Genomic DNA, 20686 nt, shown 5'->3' on the forward strand with positions numbered 1-20686 from the left:
TCGTCCATCAGTCAACCCCCGCAATTTCTAATTTACCGCATAGAGATGCTGCAAAATGAAAGAGGATAAGCGCGCGTTACGCGCTGCTTCCCATCAATTTCAGCGAAGTAACAGCGAACGGAAGCTCGCGCGTACAAGCAGAGGGTCACATGAGAGCAACCGGTATAAATCTCGTCCGAGTACTTTTTAATTCCGTTGTTACGACCATGGCGATAAAACAGTTGGGCCGAAGATACGAGCAGATTGAATCCTCTCTAATTACGGTTAATTACGACCGCTATCGCCGCCGGGGATATCTGGGAAAATTGCACGCATTATTGCACTACTATATACGGTTTCGTCTACTACGAGCTTTGCGATCTGGTGACGTAATGTGGCCTGCGTTCGAATAACTCCGAAAACCTGCGTACACCCTGCGTGCAGCACCCTCTTATACTATCGTAGTCGCATCGTTTCCGCAGTACTTACGTCCAGGCAGCGAAACAGACGTCGAACGATAAGCATGGAATCGATTCGTCGAATACCGAAGTGGTAACGCGATGATGAAACACGACGAGTGAAATAGAGAGAGAGAGAGAGAGAGAGAGAGAGAGAGAGAGAGAGAGAGAGAGAGAGAGAGAGAGAGAGAGAGAGAAAGAGATCCCGGAAACCTGGCGTGATGTGTAACGGAATCGTCGATCGAGCAACCGACCGATGGATCGGGATCGATAGGTCGCGCGGCCGATGATTCGCCGCCATTAATTTCGATCCCGCGGATCGGGAGAGGAGATTCCTCCTCACGCGCAAATCTCGGACGAGATCTATCACTCGCGCGTGTGCAACGCGAAAAACGACGTGCACAAACGACGATAATAATGATAACAATAATGGTAACGATATCTCTCTCTCTCTCTCTCTCTCTCTCTCTCTCTCTCTCTCTCTCTCTCTCTCTCTCTCTCTCTCTCTCTCTCTCTCTTCTTCGCTGACCGTGAGTCTGATTAGGATCGTGAGGATTATTAAGGATTATCGATGGAATCACGTAGAGGGGAGAATATATCGAGTTATTAATTCCAATAACCTCGCAGTCGGTATCGACTTGCGCCCGACGTGCGTTCTCGATTAAAAATCCAAGTGTTTTTCATTCCGTTGTTGCTCTGTTGCGCGGCTCAATGATTCATACGATACTCGCAATTAATAACGACAGTGGGGCTAAGGTCTAAACCGTAAGGCCGAAAGTAGAGACAATCATTTAGAATCGCGTCGATACTCGGGAATCGGGTTATTAATTATCACAGCAGTCTCTCCGTTCGGTATCGTTTCACGTATGTACATATTATCCGTATTTATTTCGTAATCACGAAGTAATCATTCTCGACGTCGATAATTATGGGAACTCTGGGACGCTTGCAGCGATGTATGAAGCAATCTAACATTATATTGTTCAATATATTTTTATATCGATATTCCCGTCGTGTTTAATAATGTGTTTAATAATTTCGATGAATTATATACAGATATATTCGATGAAATATATACACATGGTTGATATTATGAGCGGAAACACTATATATTTAATTTTAAAGTTATTTAAAAATAATAAATAATATCACACTGGATATGGTAAAAAAAAAACTAGAAAAAAGCCAACTTGCATTGATTGATTTTAATGCACATGCTTCACCTTACATTTTTCACATTCCTTTAATATTTAAATTATGTTATCTACAGAGATTCATGCCTTGAACGCGGAATAACCTCGCAGAATTCTTGCACGCTGTTCAAATTTTAAGTGTTTGCGTAATCTTTTCCTGATTTCTAACTGTGCTTCGTGCAATATTTACAATTCAGTTCGATAATTACCAGTGAAGATCAAAAGATCGAACCCGAAATCTACAACATCATTTACGATTGACATAACTATGTTGCTTTCAACATATTGTGTCATTAATAATCTCAACTTTGAGCATGATATCATTCAAACCACGTGTTCTCTCATTTCTCAAAGTCGAATGGCAATCGTTCTTGACGTATGAATTTGGTTCTCGTCGGTACGGTGAGGGCGTGTTGCTCTCGATGACGTACGCGAAATAGTTTGCTGTTTTTATTGATTTCGTCGATCTCGATACACGATTGGTCCACCGTTCGTTTCGCCTGACCTTAATGGCACAACTGGCGTGGTAAAGGAAGCGATATAGACAGCACCGGAATGGTTCCTCGATCGTACGATCGTTAATTATTCGTGTCAAAACCGTTGTGACGAAACCGTTGCGACGCGAGACGAATTCGACTCAGTAAGTGGTCGAAATAATGATAATTGATGATAACGATAACACTCGTTATATTGCATTTACATTTATTGTGCAAATGACTTTAACACGTTTTTACGTCGCGAACGAACGCCCACAATAATCAATTTTGATGAGGTACATCAATGTGAAAACGGAAATCAAGGTTCGATTCTGCGCCGAGAGGACGATGAATTCCTCCGCGACGTGCGAAACCCACCTGGCGGTAGGTTGTATACTCACCGCGAAGAAGAGAGTACTTTTAACAAACGTGCATTACATCGCGACGACGGCGCGGCAGCGGCGGCGGCGCACGAATATACCGTGTAAGGTACTCGAGATGTACCGTGCGGGCCCCCCCCCCCCCCCAATACATTTTGCAATCAGACTTTATTACATCGCTCGATTTACACCACGAATCGAAAGTCACGATCCTCCCCCTTTCGACCCCTCGCCCCACCGAGTTCGATCGGGCCTCGATATGTGCAAGGTGTATCTCTGCCTGTCTGCCTGTCTGCCTGCCTGCTTGCCTGCTTGCCTGCTTGCCTGCCTGCCTGCCTGCCTGCCTGCCTGCCTGCCTGCCTGCCTGCCTGCCTACCTGGATGACTCGATATCTTCGTAAAGAGGAAGGGGCCGAGCCAAGAAGATTCGAAGAGAGAGAGACGGTGCGAGCCCGATGTAGTCGGGCCTGTACCGTAAGGATGCGATCCGCGGCGATCTCATACTCACGCCTGTGTATATGAATACGAGAAGAGGATATGTCGGATGGGGGCAAAAGTAAGGTAAGAAGGACTTGCGGCTAATAATCATTAGCCGGGGAGATGCGGGAGCAGATATCAGTCGAGGTAATCATTGCGGCATTCGATCAAACGGACGTCGGGTCCTGAACCTCGCCTTTCGAACACGACGTACGCTTACGTTTCTTCGTATCGCGTTATGATACCGCCGCCGATTGCGGGAACGTCAGTGACGGCTGTTTGCGATCGTGTTAATCTCGCGCCGATGCTTCCGATAATAATAACATGCGGTCTATCTACTTGTCGATTTGTAATTAATAGCGCAATTATCACGCCTTTAATTGTCTTTCATTTTCCTGCTATACAACTATAAAGTACTATTCAAATAGCTTCCTTGTCTGCAATTATAAGACGCGCGAGAAATGTATTATTTTTTTTATCGTAGGCAATTTTTAAGCGCGAGATGTAGGACATAATTGACATATAACTGTGTTCCTTAGGGTAAACTAGGGAATGATGACCATACGGAAAAGATGGCCATAGGCTGTAATTTTTTTCAATAATCGCTACATAGTGCGCTTTTTTAATCATTATCAAAGATAATCGATATTTACAGTAGTTTATGTGCATTCATTATTCGAAATAACGATATTGTGAATTTATATCATATTTTTACTTTTGACTACCTGCCAAGTTTTTCATTTGTCCACTAAAAACTGTTATAACGTCGAATAAATTACAGTTAAGCTATCGTAATCGACGTTAGACATATTATAAAGATATGTAAATTATTATATGACCTATAATTTTTATTTTTATTTTCACTTTTTTTATAAATATTATGGCCATTTTTCCATCCCTATGATCATCTTTTCCCTAAAAGTTGGGGATAAGATGACCAATGCTTATGTTGTACTATTTTGATAATATAAATTTTCCTTTTAATTTCGATAATATTACGTAATTTAAGCTTCAGTGAAAATAATATGCCAAACATTATTAAAAAATAACAAAAATAAAAGTATGTTTTTTGGATTTTAAAAAACTATGGCCATCTTACCCGAGTTTATCCTACAGAGATCGAGTAACTCTCTTCAAAAGTAACTTCCTCTCGAAAAACATCCAAGCGTTACTTGACCGGCAATATCCCTTCAATCATCTATTACACTTTACATCACATTTTTTTGATACGTATCGTTCAGAGCGAGCACAGTATATCGATTTCAGCACACGGAGCGATCGAGGAGTTTATAATTTAAAACGGCGCATCCGTTTTCAAAAGCACGAGCAATCTTGCAACCACGCGACCCCTTGTAGGGGACAAGGTTTAGGGTGAGGCAAACCGGAGGTAATTAAGCTTAACGCTCGCGCGCTCGCGCGCGCGCGCGCATTGTAAGCCACCGACTCGCGATTCTCCCGTTTCTCCGCAACGTTTCGTCGTATAGAGTAGGTTTTGCCGCGGCTGCGTTCTGCGGTTTACCGCATGTCCAACACGGCCGCTGCGGGGCCTGCGCCTCCATCGGCCATAAACCATCATTACGCTAGTATATACAAGCGCATAAGAGCAACTCGGGGGATCGCGCCGCGCCAAGTTGAGCTGTGTCGGAGCCGTGCGAGCAGAGTCCGTGAAATTTCTGGTAATATTTCTAGAAGAGAAATAAAGAGAGAGAGAGAGAGAGAGAGAGAGAAAGACTAGAGAGCTTTGATCTCCCTCACGAGAGTACATTGATGCATTTCCTTCGCAGAAGCGTCCCTTCTTCGCATGCATAACGGTCGTGTTAATCTCGCGAAAACATGGGAAACATGACATATTCTAAGAATGAAAAAATATCTCGTATATAGAGATGTTACACTCAAAAAAATATTTTGCTAATGTAGATAGATTTCTAGATGTCACAATTAAAATTTATTGCCAATTCTTTTTGTATCTGCCAAAATTGTATATATTGTTTGTCACACATATACAATTTATAGCAGCAATATTCTACCTCTAGAAAATTTAGATCCCATTGTCAAATATTAATCGCAAATATAATTGTCCTTAACAAGATAGACATCACAGAAAAATTATCTGTCTAAATTACACTAATGGTATACAGATATAAACTCCGTCTCTGTCATTTAAATTGATTAAGTACAAAACGTATGCGGTATATCACAGTATTCGCTAATCATTTATCTACCTCGATTAATTTTTCGCACCCACAACATTTTTACTATAATTGCAAGACTATTTTTTTTGAGTGTACGAAATTTTTTTTCAGGTGATTTTGAAATTGATAGGAATATCAAAATCTTTGAAGATCCTTATTATGTTTTCTTTTGATAACATAATATTAATATTTTCTATAATATTGATATCACAAAATATTATTTATACAGTTATCTTTTATAGTCTTTGAACCTTATTTCTTTTCTGGATATATCAAATTTGTGTAAATATGTGATATGAAAAAATCCACGAGAATAATGGCACGTGCAGCTCAAATACGCAAGCTTTTATCTTAATAGTGAATATATATATCAGCGCGGCACATTTTATACATTTTTATTGCAATTTAGTCGGCTGATAAGTAAACATCCTAGAGTATAAACGTAATAAGTCGCCACGTAATGCCGCGGGTAATTTACGTATCGAGCAGAGTCTGAAAAAGCCGGTCTTAAGTGTCGAGATAATTCGACTTCTTATCAAACCAGCGTCGGGCAGTTTCGTTCATTAAGGGAACGGCGCAAGAAAAGCCATGCACACGCCCGCGGTAACAGTCAACGTAATAAAACGTGTTGTTGCTACCGCAAGCTCCTTCCGAACAGGGCCCGGCTACTTATCAATTACAATAATGAGACTATTAAATAATAATGGCAGACATGTTAGGTGGAAGGGCAAGCTTTTATGACTGCAACTTTTATAATGGAGTAGGTGTTAGACTGCTCACTCAGATTTAGAGACGATGTAATACAAACACAGTATCGGTATCTTAAGAGCCAGTCTTCAATCTTTTGTCGCTGACAACATGAATTTCACGTCGTGCATTTTAATTCGCATAAAAATTCTATCAAATTTCCATTTATATATTTACCTTTTCATTTCAACGCACAAAAATTTTTCAATAGCGAATCATATATACAGCGAGAGTAAATTTTTTTCTTACAAAATCTTAACTCTGTGTTAATTTTCCGACTGATCGCGAAGACATTGTTGACTCTGATCGAGCGGCACGAGCGGCAAAAATACAACTTCGTTCGTGAGGAGTTAAGCCGTAATCACGAAATTTAATTCTTAATCGACGCGATTCGTTACGCTCGCGTGTTTTAGTCGTTCTACCAGGGATGATTCGCACTGCGAGCGTGTCATTTATTCGATTAATTGCCATTTTTTATTGTTAAGCTTGTGTTGGGATTGACTCATTCTTTGTTTTGTAACATGACGCGATATCGTGGCTACAAATATTTCGTATCTCTCTGTTTCGTGATTACGAATCATAGTTTCAATTTTTAAACCTTGTGGTCCTGCTGTTGGCCACAAAAAAGCAATACAAGCAGAGCCAATTAGCCTGCTTATGATGGACATACTGTCTGCGCTATTATATATTCAATACATATCACGTCGACACAAAAAGAATCTCAGAAATAATAATAGATAATAAATTAGCAAAATTATAAATTACTCACTTTATGATTGCTGCACCATCGCTGACGCTTCTTCAAATCTTCTCTTTTGCCTGTCCTTTGTTGTTTTTTCATAACACTCGCAGGGACACTCATCTGTAAAAACACAATTAATTACATGATTAATAACATGATAATAACATTTTTGACGTTTATCGTACAGAGTGCGCGTTTTATTTTATATTCCGAGAGGAAAACGCGAAAATCATGATTACATAAAATTATGATTTACTCAGCACTAAAAAATTAAGTGGCCGATTTACAGAATGCCATTTTTGTTATTAATGAATAGTATGACGCAGAAATTGTGCAGCAATTTTATTGTCTCATTATAATAAATATATATATACACGTTAAAACTTGTATATAAAAATATAGATATTAGTACAGAATATAATATAAAAAATAAACCATTAATTTTGCCACTTTGCGCGATTTCGATCAAAGAAATTGATTAAAATATACGTTCTAGCAGATTATCGATGTACACACACACACATACACACACACACACGCACAAGCATCAAATGAACACTATACGATTGATGAATATTAATTAAACGCATCTCAATAATGTTTGAATTAATCTATATATATATATATATACACACACACACACACACACACACACACACACACACAGTACATGTTTACGATTTCTCGTTAATGATTGTGAAATTCGAAAATAACCTCGATAACTTTACTGATATTGCGCGATACTGATTATTGATATTGAGTCGATTATTAGTTAAGACACGATAATCGCGAAAACTAATCATTCGTACTGGCTTACAAACTTAAATTATTCGTAGGAAATTGCAGTTATATTTTGAGAGATATTATAATGCGACGATATACGGAGCACAGAGCCTTGTGCGTCATTACCTTGTTGCTCAGGTATCGCTGCGTGAATGACAACGGGACAATCGCGTTTAAACAACAGCTGTACTACGTCGCTCAAAACGAAGATCAAAAGTTATTTCAAGGTGATATTGTGTGTGTCATGTAATATATTACAAAATATATTCATGTAGAATATTCTATTCCTTGTATTTCTCAAATTAATTAATGCAAAATTAATGTGACATGCGTATACTATTTTGTTAATAGCAGAGATACTATTATGTGAATCGGCTACGCAATCTTCCAAAATTGAGCGGATCATAGCTTCATGTAATCATGATTTTCATGTTTTCTCATAGCAATAAAATAAAGTGCGTGTCATGTGAGATTGCTAATATAAGTGTGCCGCGCGATTGTCGCGATCTAGTGATTACTGCGTGCACAGTCATAATTAACTGTTTTTTCGCGTGAATATCGTGTGAACATTATGAAAGAACAACAAAGAATGGCCAAGAAAGCATAAAAATTCGGGAAGACATCGGATTATCATCATCATTTGCTATCGCAAAGCAATTCTGAAGAGATGAATAATTTAAAATTTTGTTAATTTATTATTTTATTATTTGTAAAATTAAATGTTTTACTCATGTTTACGATAATGATCAATTTTACATTACTATATAATATAATGTATGTATAATATATTTTTTTGATTCGCATTGATAATATATTCTCTTATTTTGAAATCTTTATAATTAATCAATCATTTTATATAGATGTACATAAAATACAATACATCGTTTTTATAAAAAAGATTTGTAATTTTTTAGATTTTTATTATAAAAATTAAACTTTTATTTATTATGTTTTATTTAACCTTATGTCTAACAAAACAAACTTTTCGAAAATTAACATAACTTTTTTTTTATTTTTGTTTAAAGATACGAATAAAAATTTAATTGTGCGGATATTTATTTTTCAAAAAATTATTTTGGATATTTATATAATGTTATATAATTTGAATATATATTTCTGTAGATCAAAATGTATTTAACTTTGCTATTGTGCACGGTATTGTTATTATAAGTTAAATTATTTTATAATTTTAATTTTGAGATAATAAATTTGCGAATATTATATAATATAGATATCAATACATATAATTTTGAATTTACAAAATGATATAGTTAAACTTGCTCAAAATTATTTATTTATTAAAATTGCACAATTTATTTACCCTGAATTGTTTAAAAATTACATTTAGAGCATGAGATTTTAGTCCTGGTGTTCTATTAACAAATTAATTCATTAATATTTAATTATGCTATATTTGAATTTGATTTCTTTCGTAGTGGGAACATTAGGTTAACGAAAGTATCTTTTAGACATTTGTTCGTGTGTGTATATGTATATGTATATGTGCGCGTGTTATTTTAAATAATGATTCTTTACGAAAACTTATTACGTCTTCCGTAGATTTATGTATATATATTGACGTTTCGCGTACATCTAATAAGTATCGTATATTGCGTGGGCAACCTCCTACCGTACTGCTATTCGCTATTAGCCAGGAATCGACTTCGGCGAATACATACACGTTATGTACAATACCGTGTCGCGTTTAGGTGGCACTTATTGTTACCCACGTATGGATGCATTGTACATGCGTCTATCAAACAAGGAAGAGATCTGTGTAGGCATTAGACACCGGTACTTTTCCATCGAATGTAATGTCCAAACTATGACATATTGTCTACTACATACATTAATTCATTGCTTATCGTGCGAAGGAGTCGATATGTGTAAGAAGATCGCAAGAGAGTAGCGTACATATTTAATTTAATAAGTGATAATTAAATATTAAATACTGCCAATTACGATCGGGTACTTTCACTATTAAATAACATCATCCATAGAACGCCGTTGTGCATATGTAAAATAAACATATGTAAAATAAACGTCATAGATTCTCAGGCAAGTCATGTATAAATCGAAAAAAACGTACGAAATCCAAAAGACACATTTTTAAAAATTCTATTTTTATATTTATATTGCTCGAGATATATCCGCGTAATTTGAAGATTATTTGACGTATATTGGGATACGGTGAGTTTGTATCAGACTTCTCCGTTTTCCAGCGAGATCTAGATAATTTGTGATTAATTAGATATTATAAGCGTTATTGATGGGAACAGCGGGGTCGCGCGGGTCCAAGTCGGGACTCTCGAACGATGCGAGGGACAGGCAGACGGACGGACGGACGGACGGACGGACGGATGAACGGATGAACGGACGGACGGATGGACGGACAGACAAACGAACGAGCGTTACGGAGAGATCAGATCAGAAACGGTAGGTGGTCCATCGAGACTCGCCAGCATCCACTCTTGGCCGAACAGTCTCGATCTGGTCATCTCTTCCAGCTCTTTCTCTCTCCATAAAATCTCAGTTCCTTCCCTCCTCGTCTTGTCGCTTTGATTCTCCTTCGCCACGTTTTCCATCTACCTCACGCTTTCAGCATCCTTAGCATCCTTAGCATCCTTTTCGCCTTCCCGCCGCGCCTCTATCTCATTTTCTCTCCTGCGTCTCTCTTCGTCGTTCTTACGTTTTTATCCCTCTTCCTCTTGCCATCCCTCTCGTCGCCTTCTTTTCGCCGCGTGTTCGTCGCGTCCTTTTCTCCTCATCATTCTCTCCCCGTGATCCTCCGCGTTACCTCCTCGCCGTCCTAACATCCCGCTCGACCGATCCTGGCCCTTCGGACCAGACCGGGTACACGGAACTTCTTCGTTGCTGCCAACACACGATTCGACTACTCTCGGCTACACCAGCAACCGATACTGCGAGTGCCTGTACCACTACCACGATTGATTTCTGTGTACATGCGGGACTCTTCGTGCCAGTATCGTTCGAACCTTACGAGATGAAACCGGCAGCGAGGTACGGTCGGGCACCGATCGAATCTCGGGCAAGGATCTCTCTCCTTCTCTGCTCTCTCTCTCTCTCTCTCTCTCTCTCTCTCTCTCTCTCTCTCTCTCTCTCTCTCTCTCTCTCTCTCTCTCTCTCTCTCTCTCTCTCTCTCTCTTTGATGTGGACGTGCGCGTTTTTTTTCGGTGACTTTTTCCTGTTAAGGACAAACGATGCCTCATCCCGATCTTCCGTCCGCGCGCTTTGACCCGACAGGTCGTTACCTCTCGACCGATCAGCCTGGTGGCCTCTTGACGAGACGTGACCGCCCCTGAAGCGACGGACGGACCGGGCAAAAGTTGCTGTAATGCCGCGGGCATGACGGGCGGCATGCCAGATGCGGCGTCCGCACTGTAATTTTGATGTAAACACTCCCCTTTCCCGCTCGCGGACGAATTAGGACGGTTACCTTCACACATCGCTCGAATGTGTTCGGTATAACGTATAACGTATAACGTATAACGTTTGGGTTCTGTCGAAAACGGTACCGATAGCGGGACTATATGTTTTCGGAGATAATTCCATTTCCTATCTCGTTTTTCACACTCGGATGTCCGGATGATAAAGGAGAGATCCTAGAAGTGTGCAGCACCGAAACCGCGAATGGAACGGGACTGCAATTATCGCGGTTGCATCGCGTATCCTGATGGTTCGCCAGATGGTTCCCGCGCGCGGCGGCAGGACGGTTACGCAGCGGTTTCGAGAGAAGAGCCTCGCAACGTCCTTATATCACTCTTCATATACTTGAAATACTTTTCTCCATTTACGATGCGGAGATTACATTAGCGGGATGCGCGTGCAGTCGTATGAGACGTAACGGCGATCTCGCCTCCTTGGCTCTCACGTCTCGTAATGTTCTTCTAATGAAATTCAACTGACAGATTGTATTGGCAAGCTGAGAAAGATTCCGTTGAAATGGAATCTCATAGGAGGATCGCGACGCGATTTGCGACAAAAAGATAGAGAGAGAGAGAGAAAGAGAAAGAGAAAGAATCCGTTTGTCCCGCGGCCATGTCCTCGACCCGTTTGAACCATCGATAATAATTATTCCACGAGACGCCAAGCTATTGAAATTACCGTAGCATTGGAATTTAACAAGCCGGCGGCTGGTCCGAGAACAATGTTTGATAATTCGCGACCGTCCGAAAACAGGAAAGCGGAATCGAATCGCGTGACCGCGCGTGTACGGCATGTATAAATTGGATACCGCTAGCAGATTGGGCAACATAGAATGGCATTCGTTATGTCCTGCTTCAAAAGCTAAAGCATCAAAATTCCGACTCATTAACCCAGAATCTGACGCGTTTTCTTTTCATAAAACTAGTTGACCAATGTGCGAATTACATTAATGCTTGTACGGGAACGTATACGTCAGCGTCTTTTTCGAGAGTAGGTTGCTTTTAATTTCACTTGGACTTTACATACAATTAATTTAAACCAACTCAATTAATTAAACCATTTAAAAAATCGCCTTACTAATATGGTAATTATAATAAACACAGTTTTTTTACATGCTTATACAGTTTCTTCTATTAAAAATCTAAATAAATGTCAAAAACATCGTGCAATCGAGATAAAAGCAATGACAGTCACATACACACACACACACACATATATATATATATATATATATATATATATATATATATAAAATAAGTATGTATAAAATATAAATGTGTATATAAAGATATATAAAGATCAGAGAGTTCACCGACGTTATCCTATTCTTTGGTCTCTCCTATATCTTTTCGATTGGTTATGAATGCTCGTGACGGCAGCTAATATGATAATTCTTCTCCAAGCGCATCATCTTTCGACTAATACAATAAAACAAAATTGAGCTCTTTTGGCCAACGTGAAATTTATGATTAAAACGACGCGTCTTTATTAAGGCAATTATACCGAGTCCTTGAATTCTCAACAGAAATTCTTTTATTGCATATCACAAACGATATTACGAATAAACATATTTTCTATAACATTGGAGTATATTTTTATTTTAAACGCGCGAATGTATGTGCGTGTGTGTAAATTGTAAGTGTGTAATTTATTAAATAAAAAAAAATTTATTTAATATGTTGACAAAAACTGTCAACTATAATTGTACATATATATAGTTTACGTAAAAAATCCTTGACATTATTAATTATCTAAATTTGGTTATTTATTGCTTTAATATATAAATTAATATGATTCTCGAAAAGGTACTCTAAAGATAATGGTGTACAGTTTTAAGTGTTAACGTACCGTAACTTTGATACGTTTCCAGATTTTGTGGTTATCGCGCCTGGTAATCGTCTCTGCGTCACCAGCGTATATACAATTTACTTCATCATTATTATTAATTACGACGCAGTGTCATAAAAGGTGAGCACTTAACATTCTTCTCGCGTTGATTATTTACACGCACAGATGCACGTGCGTTTATGTATGGTATGTACTCACGTAGAGCGATCACACGGATTCTTTCTCTCTCTCTTCTCCATTCCGTTCTTTTTCGTTTTCCACGTGGATAGACATAGGCATGAATCATCTTGTAGGTGCTTGCTCGTTCACACTCGTCAAAGGACGGAAAAAATTAGACGCTCGCTAGGACCGTGGCTTTCTATACATGAGAACCACGGAAAAGACAAGCTCGACTTTCTCATTATACGACATTATCAGCGAGGTTGAGTTCTCTGGAATTCCAGAGATATTACGATTATTGATCCTCGGGCCAGAAGAGGTTGTACGAGTCAAGGAAGGACTGAGAAAAACAGAATGAGGTAAAGGCGCGATGATTGTAAAGAATAAGATGTATAAAGAAAAAAAAGCGTATCCGCAAAGGTGTTGTTCTTTGCGAAAGATGAGACTAAAGACGTGCATCATGAACATCACGGAAGAAGGACGAAAGATATCAGTATTCTTCATTCTTCGTAGAGCATTTAATCCCGCGTTCTTCGAGGTCATCGCATTGACCGATGAATTCACCGTGAAAATAATATCACATTCGTTTCGCCGATAACAGTTCGTGTACGTATACCACTCATGTTCCTCACAGCTCGTACGAGGATGTAAGAAGGTACCGGAAGATATCTAGCTTTTTCGATCGTATATATCGAGTTAGCTCCTTGGAATTCGATGTGGAGTAGGTGCCACGGTTATTGGCTATATCCGTGACGATGAAAGGGAGAGAAGGGGGACAAAAGGGGAAAACAGATGGATCGAAGGTAGGCCGCAGAATGAAACAAAGAGAATCGCCAAAGAGAGGAAACAACGAGAATGGAAGAGGGTCACGCCTGTCGGCACGAGCTCTTTCGATATCGTCTGCTCTTCACGCAGGTCTCGTAATTACCCGTCGATCGCGGAGAGAGGAGAGAGGAGAGAGGAGAGAGACGCTCTAGTCTCGCTCAGCTGACTTCTATTTCGAAGCTTTTTCTTCTCGACCGCCACCGTCCTTCTTTTCACGGTATTTGCTTTTTTCGTTGCATCGCACGGACCTCGAGATGGACTCGTTCCCACCCTCTTGGCTGGCTACGTGACTGCGCGGCCCTCCTGTCCGCCATCGGGTGAGTTACATGTCGTATGTCTTCGGGTTCGTTTGTGGTAATTACGACGGCGGGTACGTTCAACTCATCGCGGTGCAAACGTCTTTGCTTCTCAGATGCTTTTCTTATCTTATAAATGTCGCGATACGAAGAAATATATATTTTAATATCTCTACCGATTTATATCAACAAACGTTCCTTTCACATTTTTCTATTAATTAGTTATTATTTGACATAATTATTATTTAATACAATTTTGTAAAGAAAATTCATCCATTCAGTCACAGACGATTTCTTTTTTATGAATAATGATTTTGGAATTTTTTACCGATCAAATTTTTATCTTATCGATGGATCGTTCTCGTTAATTAATTCGTGCTCATATGCGAACAACTACGGTATGGAGAACCACTGCCTCGTAATATTGCACAGTCGGCTACATTGGTGGATCGTTAATGAGGCTTTGATTAGATCGGTGCGATATCAAGGGACCGAAGGATTTGTGAGGCATTGGAGTAACGAATCGTGAGACACGGTGGAAAGTATTTCTTAGCCAGAAACACTTATACAATATAAAATATGCATTTTATTTTACCTTGAAGTGGTAACAATGATGAAATAAAGCAATGATAATACATATGTATGTGTGAGCAAACGTCTTGAATAAACTGCACATTGTGTAAATGTTTTTCAACGTTTATTTCCAGGAAGAAAATAAGTCATACTCGCTATTTGAATGCTAATTTAATGATTGCCTCTTAATTCACAGTCGGATTCGCTGTAATGTTAATCAAACAGCATCAGGGACACTAATCTCTCGGCATAATTTTATTTTATTCTTTTTTTTTTGCAATTATGTTTCGGCAGCAACAATTGGTAGTTGACTCTACCAATCACGTTTTATTATTGCACAAATTGTTTATTAGCGAAATGCCAATGTCGATAAGCTAACGCTGGGCCGGTGCGAGAAACGCCTACAGATTTTTTTAATTCCCTATTGATATTCTGCTGAAACGGGATCCGAGGCGATTAGTAAGTCAGGATCAGACGTGACAGATCATTAATTGCATTTATTGAGCCCAGTAATCGAGAGGGCAGCCGAGGCGTGGGTCGACGGATGAAACGTTGAGGGGGTAGGTCGAGGTCGGCCCGGACGAATAAGAGAGAGAACGGAACAAGGAAACCGACAGAGAAAAAAGGAGAGAGATAGAGAGGAAGAGAGAGAATTCGAGGTTCTCGATCGGATCGCGACAGGTTTCGTTCAGCAGCTTTTACGAGTCCGATCGCGGCGTTATTAGTAGGACGTTTTATGGTGGCCAGATTGTATTCTGGCGGCGGACAGCCTCACGCGTTTAATGTTTAGTATGGCCAGGCACCATTTACAGGTGCACACGCTAGACGAGGACGACGCTCTTTACAAGATCATCCGAATAAATTAAACAGTCGAAAGTGAGCAAAGTCGGAGCAAAGAACGGGTTTATTGCTTGCTACCGATAACATCGGGCTTGATCTATTGCCTATCATTTATTACTCTTGTCGTCTTACATTTTATGAAAAAGTATCTTGTAATTGGGAGGAGGGAAAGAAAAGAAAGAATGCCGATGGCCGAATAAACAATGGACAATTTAAAATATCGATCGTTAACATAGTCAGTTATATGAAAAATGCGAGCACGCCTCATCACGTCGCGCGCAAATTTAGCTCGACTCGCGCGTATCTGCCGCCAATTATCTATCCAACGTTTATATTCAATTTGTCTGTTTGTATAAAAAAAAATTTATTAAAAGCCCGAAAGAGTTCAGCGGGAGAAGAGAAAGAGAGAGAGAGAGAGAGAGAGAGAGAGAGAGAGAGAGAGAGAGAGAGAGAGAGAGAGAAACGATACTGTTACGAGGAAGCAACGACTTTCGATACGAAAAGCGGTCCGTTGGACACCAAGATGACTCGATTTCGGGAGCAAATCGATGCCGAGTCGAAGATCGCCCCGCGAGGTAACGGAACCCACTCGTCAATGCCCCGTAAGCGTTCTACCGCTCGGCAAATAATTGACGTCGTAAAGAGCGGCGTGTGAGAAGAAGTGAGAGAAAGAGAGAGAAGCTTCGGAAAACGCGCGCCACAAAAGCATTCATTTGCAACGGAACGATCGTCGGCCACGTTCTCCCCGCGGATCAGAGATCGCGATAGACATAAATAATCGAAAACGATGTCGATATTCTCTTTGCCAACGGTCGGTGGTGCTCAAACGCAACTACCGGAAGCGACTGATGAACGTGGAACCGCGAGAGAAATCGAACTTCAAAATATTAACTGTAAAATATTAAAATATATGTTGCATGAACATTTTTACAATATTATTGTTAAAAAGATTGATTATATACGGTGCTTTAGATTTAGATAATATGATTATTCATTTATGATCATACGATTCATTTTTATCATCAAAATATCACAATAATTAAAAATATTCTTGCAAACATTATAAAAAGGTATATTATATTATAAAACTTTTTATTTAAAAATAAAGAAAAGATACAATAAATTATAACATGCGTACAATTCCGAAAAAAATTAATTTTACGTATATTGTAAAAAAAAATATAAGCATGTCTCAGAGTTGTATAATGTATAACATCTCTTAACGTTTTAAAATATAAAAAAATATATTTTACCTTACTCTTTAAACTATTTCGCAGTATATTTATGGTTTTATGTTAGTAAGCGATGCATATACGTATTTTCTCCCCTTCTTTGGAGAATCATCAAAAATCTGTCCGAGAGAAATAATAATCAGCTGCGATGTCAGTTAGTCGACGCATAGATAATCGTTGTGCGCGTTTTTACTTTCGCTTATCGCGAAATCGCGCGTAATAAAGTCGCCCGGTCTCTCTGAAATATATTAGACCTCCTGCTAAACCGTGTCGCGTAACTTTAATTAATATTCGTGTCGTTGCCCGTGAGCACGAGGTCGAGCGCACGAGAAACGCCTAAAAGCGACTACTTAACGACGTTGACCTGGAATTTTTGGACAATTAACAGAGCGAGTCTGCCTCTGTCGCGAATATCTCCGTCGCGAAGTTTAAAACAGATAACGAGGGTCTCGGCTTGGCAACAATTATCGAGCGTCGAAAATCTCAGTGTTCTATCCCTTTCACGCGTTGGTTAGTCCCCTGATGATCTGATCTTCTCTCCTTTGCATCGCGCGACCAAACATACACCTACACCTGTATCAGACCTGAAACCGCCTACACGTCGAGTACCTATCGACGCTGAATGTAGTACATGTTTAATTGTTTGTACGTTCATATAATGTAATAATTCCGTGATGATAACGATGGAGCAACGAGTCTAATTTGCAAAACGAGGCATCGCGGCTCTTTGTAACGTTATATATATTATATCGTCGACTCTTTGCGAATAAATAATTACCCTCGTCGGTGGTGGTCGGGTTGAGAGTTGAATCAATTCCAGTTTGCGCAGTCGGCTACCTGGTTCTCGTTGCGGAACGAGCGACGCAATTATTTTGCGCAACAAAGCGCTAAATGCTTAATGCGTATAAATACGTTTTGAATAAATGACCAGGGTCCCGACGGCGGTCCTTCGCGTCGCGGCCTCGCAGCATACGTCACACCTGGTGCTGCACGCTCGAATCTGCATCTACCTGTCCGGGTCCGGCTCGGCGCCGACCTCGCCTCGCTGCGCCGTATCTGCGCTAGAATCGTAAAGGCACGAGTTTTACGATCCGTCCTGTGAAATTAATACACGTGTCTTGCATTATCTCGAATTCGGTGCCGATTATATGCCGGTGAAAGAGAGTAAATGCGTAGAAGAAGAGAAAGAGGGAAAGAGAAGAGAAGAGAAGAGAAGAGAAGAGAGGTTTCGAGAGAGACCGGTTGACGTGGTCGATGCAATGCGCTTTTATTCATTCTCCAGTTTCGGGTTACCTATACGCCGTGTCGTGCTCACTAATTGATTGCCGAGCGACTCGATGTTCAACTCCTCATTACTATAATGGATAATAAAGCTGGTCTCGTAATATCATCATATCATCGTTCAATCATGTCGAGTAATCGATGCAAAGCGAGAATAAAGAGATAATAGGATAAGAGCCAATAATCTACATACAAAAAGGAAGACGTTTACAAGAATGAAATTAATAATATTCCATTGATATATCGCACTGCAAAACTGAAATGATAAATGTAGATTGATGTTTCCAAACTTTTGCACATTTCAACAAGCGATTTTATAATTAGTATTTTTTTTTATAACTCACAGGATTATTAAAACATCATTGTTGATCAATGTATTAAATTATTAAAAATATAAATTAAATTATTAGAAATATTATTTTCACAATACATTCTGCAATTATTCGACGATTTAGAATTGTTCGATGAGGAATATACTTAGTTGCGAAAGATTTAATAGGAAATAAAAGAGAGTTCGCTCTCATTACCGATAGATCGAGAACAGATGAAGCAGAACCCTTTGTTAATCTTTCTGACCGACGATTTTGTAACACGAACGATCTTAGGCGTAACCCCGCCGCCGCTCGATGCCCATAATTGTCTGAGACGCGAAACGTTCCGGCGCACCACCAGTTGTTGCAACTTTTGCGAAATGACGAAATTGATTTAAGTGTACTGTCCCTATGACATTTTAGTTTATGTTTTTTTTTTTTTTTTTTTTTACTGATTTTCTCTGATAAATATATACTTGAAAAAATAAGTCAATTATATCGAAGAGATCAACTATTCTGACCGTAAGTTCTTTGATAAATTTAGAATAAAATAAATATAAAATGAAATATGTCGAGCTTTCGTGTAATTGCGGGTCAAAGACGTAAAGCAATATTTCGCGACAGGACAGGATATATGTGTATGTCGTCAGCGTATGTCGAAATACAAGAGTCCAAGAGTTTCTCGAGGACAATAGCGCGACAATAGTCGTGCGTCTCAGAGGATGTAAAGTACCCACACTACTTCCTCGACGGGGATTGTCGTGGATGGTGCAATCAGGACGCGTTGAAACACTTTTGCACGGAATTCATTTATACATTCTTTTGTCTGCGCGCGATACATATTTCGGTTCGCGACAGAGATGCACATTAGCGCTAACAATGATGTAAAAAGCTACCGAAGCGAAACCTCTGTTCGATCCTCGACGGACATTGAACGCTCGAAATGCAGACAGATCGCATTCGTGAATATTGGGCCCCGATACAGATAGGGTAGATATGAGTATAATGACGAGGCTGGCTGGCTGGCTGGCTGGCTGGTTGGAGCGAGGTACACATCTATTCGAAGATACTAACTGAGATAGTATCTCGGCATCCCGCTGGGGATACCCGTGATGTATCGATCCTGTACGGCCCTGAGCGGCCGCTCGGGGCTCGGGGCTCGGGGGCCTCTCTCGACATGTTCGCCATATCGTCAACAGTCAACATGGGATTGCGGCTCGCGCGGATTCCTACCAAATTCCCGGTGTAACAACGGTATCGACACCAAATCGGCGCCCTGTTCAGCGTTGCCAGAACGATACGGAGGCCTAAATGCGTCCTCCAATTTTTCGGACAGACGTTTTGAGAAATCGTTCGCGCGCCAAGTTGATGATGTCATGCGAGCAAAAACGACTTTGTCAAATCGCGATACGAATGTCGGAAAATATTTTCCGCGTCTTTGGCGAGAGATACGCGGAAATTCCAATCGTTAACAGCGCACTTCAAAGTTATAATCGCGTCGGAATCGGCCGTGGATTCAGACGGTAACGTAGTCAGATTGGAATTCCACGATGAGGTCTTCCGGTTGCACGCGATGTACAGAGAAGAATTTATATCACGACAGCTTGGGAAGATATCGGAGAAGCTGTTACATAAACACTCGGATCTTTCTTCTTTATCATAAATGTTGTAAATACATATAAATAAATGTAAATGCAAAATAACAATTTGCAACGTAATATTTTTAATTCGAGTTAATTATAGTGTGCAATATTAAATAACAAAAACATTGTCAATATCGATAACCGATCTGAAGATTTCAAGTAAAATGAAATACCTATAATATGCGGTCGGTCTTTTGAATACAGGGCAAGAGAATCGAAAGGGCAAAGACGGACGTAGAGAGGGTTCGTTTTGAAATCAGAGCCCGCTCCGGGAGGAGTCACGCATGGTCAAAGCCACTAATGGTACGCTAATAGCCCCGTTTCTCCTACTTTTAATTTATCGCCTCGCGTTTCAGCGGCTCCGACAACCGTCCCGACGATGATGATTGCGTCGCGATATTTATACGAGGTGGTCCGCACTGCTCAAAGCACGTGAGGCGGCGTGACACGATGAATTTGTCACGCGTTGGATCACGATACGTACGCATACGTGTGCGTGTGCGTGTGCGTGTGCGTGTGCGTGTGCGTGTGCGTGTGCGTGTGCGTGTGCGTACGAGTACGCTTCACTCCATCTTTCTTCCTCTCTGACACATCTAGTTTTCATTCTTTACCGCTTAACTTCTCTCGATTAGAGCTTAATTTTTTTTCCTCTCCTGCACGGTTTACTCGTGAGACGGCATAATAAATTTCCTGAATTTGAGGCGCTCGTAGCGATATTACCGCCAACGCCCTCCGTCCGCGACACAAACATTACCTCCGCCTTCCATAGTGCTTATCAATGAGTCGTCTCGAAAGGCATCCGTTA

At 40.1% G+C, this 20686-nt stretch overlaps 1 protein-coding gene across 1 annotated transcript in view; it reads right to left on the reverse strand.

Moving 5' to 3' along the window:
- The window catches only part of Ser (protein serrate), a 109641-nt gene that overhangs the window by 74102 nt on the left and 14853 nt on the right, over nucleotides 1-20686 (reverse strand). The window contains exon 2 of the mRNA XM_072890991.1: nucleotides 6671-6763. Coding sequence (XP_072747092.1) covers nucleotides 6671-6763 — 93 coding nt within the window. The remainder of the gene's footprint in view (nucleotides 1-6670; nucleotides 6764-20686) is intronic.

This window comes from Anoplolepis gracilipes, chromosome 4 (assembly GCF_047496725.1).
Source record: "Anoplolepis gracilipes chromosome 4, ASM4749672v1, whole genome shotgun sequence".
Lineage (NCBI taxonomy): Eukaryota > Metazoa > Arthropoda > Insecta > Hymenoptera > Formicidae > Anoplolepis > Anoplolepis gracilipes.